Source organism: Eublepharis macularius, chromosome 18, assembly GCF_028583425.1.
Source record: "Eublepharis macularius isolate TG4126 chromosome 18, MPM_Emac_v1.0, whole genome shotgun sequence".
NCBI classification, from domain to species: Eukaryota; Metazoa; Chordata; class Lepidosauria; order Squamata; family Eublepharidae; genus Eublepharis; species Eublepharis macularius.
In genome coordinates this window covers 27,113,878-27,122,659 of record NC_072807.1, presented here as the reverse complement: position 1 = coordinate 27,122,659, position 8,782 = coordinate 27,113,878, and the positions used below count along the sequence as shown (strand labels likewise).

General features: G+C 43.0%; 1 protein-coding gene across 1 annotated transcript; it reads right to left on the bottom strand.

Moving 5' to 3' along the window:
* Nucleotides 1–120: 120 nt before the first annotated feature.
* LOC129345433 (nicotinamide riboside kinase 2-like) lies at nucleotides 121–8,558 on the bottom strand. The gene is made up of 8 exons (XM_055002597.1): nucleotides 8,316–8,558; nucleotides 6,670–6,760; nucleotides 4,938–4,983; nucleotides 4,554–4,737; nucleotides 3,451–3,522; nucleotides 2,538–2,644; nucleotides 1,911–2,002; nucleotides 121–318 (listed from the first exon to the last, which is right to left on the bottom strand). Exons 1-8 carry the CDS (start codon nucleotides 8,339–8,341, stop codon nucleotides 313–315), a joined length of 624 nt encoding a protein of 207 aa, XP_054858572.1. The 5' UTR covers nucleotides 8,342–8,558; the 3' UTR covers nucleotides 121–312.
* Between the last annotated feature and the right edge of the window lie 224 nt (nucleotides 8,559–8,782).

The window sequence follows — 8,782 nt, the reverse complement described above, 5'->3', positions numbered from 1 at the left end:
ACTTGGAACAGTTGATCTCACAGTTTTCCAAGATGCAACTAGAGTTTACTCAGTCCACCCTGAAGAATGCATGTGCGTCTATGGAGCAACCTTAACACAAATACAGAGTCACGTATCAGAGAAGCTTTTTAGGGAGGCAAATGCTTTTTAATCAAGGCCACATTGGCAAAGATACATCAACAACACCCTTAACAAAAAAAGGGAAAATCTTCACAGAAGTTGGCACTTTACTGCCAAGCCAGGCACATATAAAAAAAAATAAGTTATTCAACAGGTGTGTGTTGGACTTCCGAGACGTCACCAGCTGCTTGTTTAGGTCTGCAATGGTAAGAAAACTATTGTGAATGGGAGCTCCCAGAAGAGGACTAAATTACAATTGCACAGATAGGATGTTCAAGGGCTGTTTCACTATTCAAACCTGCAGAGAAAAGTACGTGTTACAAAACCCACACCATAAGCACCTAAGCTAACAAATATGCAATAGCTATGGGATTTGCTGGAGTATGGCCATCACCCACACATCAGGAGGATACAACCTCTTTGCCTGAAGCCTAAGAAAGCAATTCTTTCCCACTCCCTGGAGCTTCAGTGGTGGTGTGCATAATATCTCATGGTAGGGGCTGCCACCATCCTCCCTAAAGACAGCAAGTGACTTCTGTAATAGTACTACAGGTGCTATCCTAAGCATACTTGCTTGCTCAGAAGCAAGTCCCACTCAGGTCACTGGGACAATGGTTAGTCAAGTATGCTTAGGATAGCACCTGTAGTACTATTACAGAAGTCACTTGCTGTCTTTAGGGAGGATGGTGGCAGCCCCTACCATGAGATATTATGCACACCACCACTGAAGCTCCAGGGAGTGGGAAAGAATTGCTTTCTTAGGCTTCAGGCAAAGAGGTTGTATCCTCCTGATGTGTGGGTGATGGCCATACTCCAGCAAATCCCATAGCTATTGCATATTTGTTAGCTTAGGTGCTTATGGTGTGGGTTTTGTAACACGTACTTTTCTCTGCAGGTTCTGAGCAAGCATGTACAGGATGGACCCGAGACTATTTTCATTCTGTTTCTTCTGGAATTACTAGAACTCCAGGAGTCCAAAACACAGGCAGTCAATACCTGATAAAACCTCAAAAGAACACTGAGTTCATTCTTCTCAAGACTTCTATCTAAAAGCTCAGAAACCTCCAACAGCTGTGTGGCTTCTTGCTGTCCAATAACTACTGAATACAGCAGTCTCTGAATACAGAGACATCCATGCACAACTGCATCATTCTAAAAACAGAACATCTCTCCCCACAAGAGCTGGGAGGTTCAAGAAATGGAACTGGCAACATCAAATTCATCAAAAAAAATGCTTGGGAAAACACAGTCAGTCCTAACTAAATCCAGTAACAACTTCCAAACACACTGTTCAAGTAGTCTGTAGTAGCAAAAATAGAAAAGAGTCCAGTAGCACCTTTAAGACTAACCAACTTTACTGTAGTGTAAGCTTTTGAGAATCACAGTTCTCTTCTTCAGATGCATGGGAGGCTAAGAAGAAACTGGTCAGATATATAGGTGGAGAGGGGAGGGCGGAGTAGATGCAAACAGTAGCTTCTGATAACGGGATCAGTTTGCTTCTGATAATGAAATCAGTTACTGATTTCATTATGCGAAGCAACTGTTACTGATTTCATTATCAGAAGCAAACTGATCCCATTATCAGAAGCTACTGATTGCATCTACACCCCCCTTCCCTCTCCACCTATATATCTGACCAGTTTCTTCTTAGCCTCCCATGCATTTGAAGAGAACTGTGATTCTCGAAAGCTTATGCTACAATAGTTGGTTAGTCTTAAATGTGCTACTGGACTCTTTTCTACTGTTCAAGTAGGTAACCTACAAGTAATCGTATCACATGTAACACTTACCAGCAGCTTCATCAGTTCTTCTAAGCTGTTCTGGATATACCCATAGACATCATTAAAGAGCTCCTCCCGTGATCTTGTTCCATTCAACTCAACTGAAATGCAAGAATCAGTGTTTAAAAGGAGGAAGTGTTTCTGCTGCGTTCAGCACTCTTTCCTTTCTAATCGATGAAATAAGCTTGTTATTTTAAGTGTTGGTACTTTCTGTGCTAGCCAGCCATGGGCTTCAACATAAAGTAATGAGTTTCCAACTTCAGCCAACACAAGGGGAGTGGGAGCATTGCAGCTTTCAAGACTCACAGGCCTCTTCTGCTTTAAAAAAGGCAAACAGGTGCCTTCAATGATCCTTATTAATTATCTCAGGGTCACTGAAGATGTAAGTAGACGAATTTAAGGAGCAATCCTATGCTTAGAACGAACTGCTTGCATGCAGTGAGGAAATAACACTATCTCAGCCTAACCTACCTCACAGGGTTGTCGTGAGGATTAAATGGAGGACAGGAGAATGACACAAGCCTCTTTGGGTCTCCATTGGGAAGATGAAGTATAATAAAGTAAACAAATAAATAAACATAACAGATTATATTTAAATTAATCAACAAGCAAGCGACTGGTACCCAATTCACTTACCTATATCAACTTTAAGGTCTTCCATCACTTTCTTATGTTTGACATACATGGGCCAGACATGACCATCAAACAATCCAGGTGCATCCGGTACAGTGTAATTCCTTGAACTAAACATTTGGGGAGGAAAGAGAATGAATGCCAATTTAAACTCTAGTTCAAGCCAAGTAAACAGACTCCCATCAAGTTCTAGCACAAAATGAATATTCAGATTAGGGAACGTCTCCTGCATTCTGTGAAAAGCATCACAGGTCTAAGACATGGGTAAGCAACTTTTTTTGTGGCCCAGCTCTCTGGGGAAAAAATCCACAGCATCCACTTATGAACATGCTGGTGTGCTGGCAAACAAAATGGGAGGGGGGGGGGCGACAAGGGCCAGAGCAAGCCAAAACCCAGCAGCGATATCAGCAACTTAGAGATTTGCCCTGGACTTGACTGGAAGCTGTGCAGTTCTGAGAGGTGATAATGGGCATAAGCCATTCCTATTGCATCCTCAACCACACCACTGGTCCCAGCACAGCTGCCAGTGCTCTGGTTGTCTGAGTGGGAATCTAGCCAAAAAAAAAATTGGGATTGTTGTGCCACTGTCAGCTATTGTATCAGGTATGCCGACACTTAGTCTAAGAGAATTCAGTGGGGCAGCTCCTTCTGCACCTTTCAGCTCCTAGGCCAGAGAATGCATGCCTTTGATCCCTGACGAGATAAACAGCTTTAAAAGAGTGTTCAATTGAGGCAGCTCCTCCCTCTCAAGGCACACAAGAGAGAAACCCAAGCTGGCAGATAATCTTTACTATTTTTTTCCTGCTACTGTATCATGAGTACTGTTTTAGGTATTTAGTAAGTTATGTATGCCTCGGCAGAAGGATAATATATAAAAACAGCAAAAAAATGCTATCTATTCTTTTAAAAGGCCTACCTTCTCCTCTTCTTGCACTCTTCATAGGGAATAGAAAGAAAGAATCGGTAGTCAAAAACATCAATCAGGGGTCTGCAAAAGAAAAATTTCCTGGTTTCTACACATGTTAACCTCATTGCTTACTTCTCCCTTCTGTGAAAACGGTCCATTTATTCCGTGGCCACTCTCCTCTTTAATCAGTTATCACTCCACAAAAAGAACCATCTTATTACTCCATGCCTGCTGAGTTCAGTTAGTACATTTATTTTGCCTTTGGCAAATGACATCATCAAAAGCTTTTCAGAAGCCCGAGCATACAATGACCACCGAATAACCCCCACTGTGCCTTCTGGTCTGTTTCTGTAAGTCTGGCGAGGCAGGGTTCTTGCTTTGCGAAAGTTGTGCTGAATGCCCCTCGGCTGTCAACCTCATGGGGAATGCTGGCTGAATCTCTTACAGATTTGCTGTCAGGATTGTCTATAAAGCTCTTTGAGCTTAGCTCAAAGACGCTGCAGCATAACTACAAGTACTTTTGTTCTCTCCAGTGTCAGCGTTACCTCCTGTAAACCTTCAATAATAGAAAAGCAGAGGGCCACGACAGCAAACACCACTCCATCCTACTCTAAAACTATTGCAGAGACAAGGAAAAGCTCTGATCAAGCCAAACTTTTATTAAACTAATAGTACTCTAAAACGTGCAAGTAAGAATACAAATAGAGAGTTGCTTATAAAGGTATTAGCTTCTGACAAGCTTCTCCCTAATAATATGCCCAACCTGCTTACACTCAAATCCCTCTTTTCCTGCTTTTGTGTCTGGGTCACATGCCAAAGAAAACAGTCGAAGTGGCAATTCTTCATATGTAGTCAGAAGACACATAAAGAACAAAAGCTTATCTTACTGAAACCTGTTCTCATGTGCCTATCTAATCAAGATTTCCCATACAGCATCCACTTTATCAGCTGAATACTTGCGGAGAGTATACAAGCCCCTGATCAGATAGCATAGCTGTAGGAGTATGTGAAGGTTTTCTTCCTAGCAGAAGGTCTATCTGACATCTCCTGGAACTATGAGGAAACCATTTATTCAGAAATCATTTAACAGAATATTAGTATGCTTTAGTTACCTGTAAGTATAAAGTAAGAACCCTTCAACAATAAGGATATGGATGGTGTTGTCCTTCTCCTCTGAATCTTCTATAGTTCTGACATCTAGTGTGTTAATGCCATGCGATCGTTCAAACTTGATTGGGTTTCTCTTCCAAGCATTGATGGTATTCATCATAGCATCCATATCCAAAGCATTGATAACTAAGGCAAAAGACCAGAAATGTAATTAAATCCAAAGCCACAGTCACTCAGTCATAAGGTGCACAATACAATACAGAAGTAGCCTGATTTCTAAGAACTATCAACGCACACTTTATCATGCACAATATGCCTTCCAGGACAAGAATGATAGATGCTTTGTGAAATAACCGGATTACTGCATGGATATAAACAGAACTTACCATCATATTGTTTAAATCCATCTTCAACCACTATCTCATCCTGGGGCTGAAACAGAATGAAAACTGTCTGTAGAGCTGCTCACAAACACAACACATTTTAAGAAGAGTAAAATGGCTAAACTATCCTGATGCCCACTGCTGTCAAACAGCGATTAAAGATGGACTTTCAACAAACCTAGGTAGTGTAGAATTACAAAGCAGTGACAAGACACTTTCTCCTTTATCTCACTGCTGGCACTGAGACAGCCTAACTCATTTGCAAAACAAAAGTCATTCAGACAGCACACAAGGGTGTTATCCAGTAGCTGCAGAGGACAGTCTCCTGCCTCAACCCACCCAGGGTAAACTGATATACTGCAATATTAACAATTGAAAGCAGAATTTACTGTGGAGTTAATGAGATCAGTATAGCATGCATAAGAATGTGCATGCAGGGGGGAGGCAGGCAGGAATGTTTTAACACTGCTCACCCATCACCCGCCCCCACACACACACTTGGCTGTTAAAGTTTACAGAGACTTCCTGCCACCTCCTTTCTATGTAACAGGAGCAGATTCCCAGTTTAAACATGCAAATGTGTCATATACAGTTTAAGCCTGAATTCTGTTCTTGCTTCTACGTTGCACAAAATAATTACACAACATAAGCAAGCCCATGTTACTGTGCAATCCTTTGCAAATACCAGGTATCTCCCACACACTTACAAATCTATCTGCGTGGCCCTCAGGTCTTAGCTTATTCCACATACTTGCATGGTGTTTTACAGGAATATCTTAAGCAGAGTCACATCCTTCTAAGCCCATTCTAAGTCAATGGGCTTATAAATGTGTTTAGGATTTCACTGTTAACCTTTGAAAGTATTATTATTTGTCTGTGTCCAATACCAAACCCTGCAGGGATTTTTTTGTATATATGCATCTGCATGGACTCAGAGAACATATGAAGTACCATACAAGTGATTAATTACACACTGAACACATACATGCTGCTTTAAATTTCAAATTCCTATGGCAATGAAAAAAAAAGGTGGCAACTTCCACTTCTGTCAACATTATTGAAATTAATGTATTTTTGGCTGCGCATATGGTTACCGATCAAATCAGGTCCAGTTACTGATGCTTCTGTATATGGTGGCAGCCATTCAGCGCAGATACTTGGGCAGCTGCTCTAAAAGGGGCACAGTGGGAATTCTGCCTGTGTTGCCCTTCCAACTGAAAACCAGCAGCACGCCAAGCTCAGCCCAGTGGACGTACACAAGTGACCTCAGAGCAGTCTCAGTCCACCATAATGACACAATTGTGCACACTATAAATTAAATCACCTTTTTGCTAGGTTTTTCTTATTGCAGTATCTTGGGACAGCGCAAAGGGATTTTAGCCTCTACACCCTCCACAGACTTAACACTTGCACAAAGCACAGACCACAGCTGAAGAATTCAACCCACATTACAAAGCCATCTTGCACACCAGCTGGTTTGTCGTAGCATTGAGCAATTAATTTTTGTAGTACAAAAATCTGCTACAAAATATCGGGTTTTTTGTGTTCAATATAGGGAAATATCCCATTGTCACTATTGCAAGCTCTTTATTTGAGATGGGCACAAATCAGGCACCTAATGCAGATGCTTTTTACTTAGTGCTTATTTGAAGGATAACTTTATCTGCCATCACAGGAAATGTAGGGGGCTGACTGAGATAGGAGGACGACATATGAACCTCATTACCAATCTCACCTTAAAGAAATCATCCTGATGCACAACACTGCAGTTGGGTAAAGCTCGCATTAGTCTGTTGGTCAGGGTGGTCTTCCCACCATTGGTGACCCTGAAACAGGAATGGGGAAGGAGAGAGAAACTAGGTTATGAGGTATGTCAGGATACATGCAAAAGCCAACACTGGTAGACTGTGAGCAAGTTAGTTAAAAAGGGAATTTTCTTTAAGAAAAAAACTATCAATAAGCAGAAAGATCACAGCAGCACTGGCTTGCAAATTTCAAGAATGCGGCAGTTCCTGTACCCTGATTGTAGTTACTCCAAAAGACATCCTGACTAAGTGTTTTTACTCCCCATCCACTGTGTTCCCCTTCTCTTTCTTACACCCCAACCCACAGCTGTCTGTTTCAAGTCTGTTGTTGCCCTTTGCTGCAAGTCAGCTACATACGCACACTTAGTTGTTCAGACACAATAACATTGATTTGGGACTATTTCCACAAACATGAGTAGGACAGGAAAGAGAAATGGACAGATGAAGCTTTCATGCCAGAATAAGAAAACATCATTAAAAACATGGAGGATGCTTTTCAGTTTTTGCGCATACTCATCAACCAACAAGATTATTTTCCAGTAAATTAACATTTTAAAATTCCCATTTCGTTTCCTAACCTTCCACAGAACTTTTTCCTCAATTTTATAACTTTTACTCCCATAAAGTTGACCACATTCTTAGCCTCCTAACCTTTAAAACCTATTTGATTTGGAGGACTTGTGACAAGAGGCCAGTAATCTTACAATTTTCTTAAGTGTTACTATTTTGAGATTTTAGATTATGTAATCATTTTTCCTCAACTTCCTCCACGAAGCTCAGAATGGCATATATGGTCTTCACCCCCTCCCCCCCCCCCCATTTTGTTCTCACAACAAACCTATGAAACATGTTAATAAGAAACAAGCCCTACTAGATCACCCAGAGAATTTTACGGTTAAGGAAGATTAGTAGAATCGCAGGGGCGGAGAGGACAGATAGGGGAGACAGGGCTTAGGACTGCCCGCCTGCCACTACATCGCAACAACAATGCTACAGGAAACAAGAGTCCTCCACACGGAAGCCTCCCTGATCGCCATCGCGCACGTGCCTCGCCTTCCAGGCTGCTTTCACACATACCCAACAATGCACTTTTGGTGCACTTTGCAACTAGATTTTACCGCGTGAAATGGGGAAATCCAGTTGCAAAAAAGTGGATTGAAAAAGTTGGTCGGCATGTTTAAAAGCAGCGCAACTAAAAGAAAAGGCGGGTGGACTCCAAAGTAGAGAGAACTGTGCCCTTTGCGGTATGTAGGTCCCTTTTTGTTGACGGAAAATCCCCAACCCACCACCAACTGGACATGAAGGAGAAACTTCCCAGCCCGCTTTCGTTCCCACCGCGCTACTTGCAGAGAGCCCGGGTGGTATCTTCCTTGCGAAGATTGCCCGAGCTGCTGATTATATTGCATTTCACTTGCACGGTCTAATCCGCCTTGGATCTCAGAGAGGAAGGCAGACTATAAAACAAGTTGCATTCTTGTCGTAATTATATTTATTATATTATAATTTTTTTTAAAAAAATGGTGCCGCACGTGCAGACTACTACTATACACACACACACATTCCTCGATCTCCTCACCCGCCGATGCCGATGATGACTTTCATGGTGGGGCGACTTATCTCTCGCGGTTGGTACTTAGAAGTCAGGAGCCCAAGAAGAGGTAGCTAGGAGAGAAGCCCGGCGGTTGAAGAGAGGAGAAGGACGGGAAGGGGGGAAGCGCCAACGTCAGCTGCCGAGAGCCGCCATAGTCTCCGGAAAACGGCCACAGAGAAGACGGGTCCACGCCTCAGCGAAGCCGCTTGGCAAAAGAGGACAGCCGGTCTGCGCCGCGTTCCTCCCTCGCCTCACGCCCCGCAACCCAACCCCCGGCGCTGATTGGCTAGAGATGATTTCACTCTCGCCAATAGAGAGCCCCAAACCGCCGGCCCGCGCGCTGCACCGGGCCCCTGCGACCAATGAGAGGCAGGAAGAAGTGGGCACAAGCGGCCATTGGTCGGGCGCTTTGTTTCCGCCCTTCGCATCGCGCCCCCTCAGACGACCTTGCA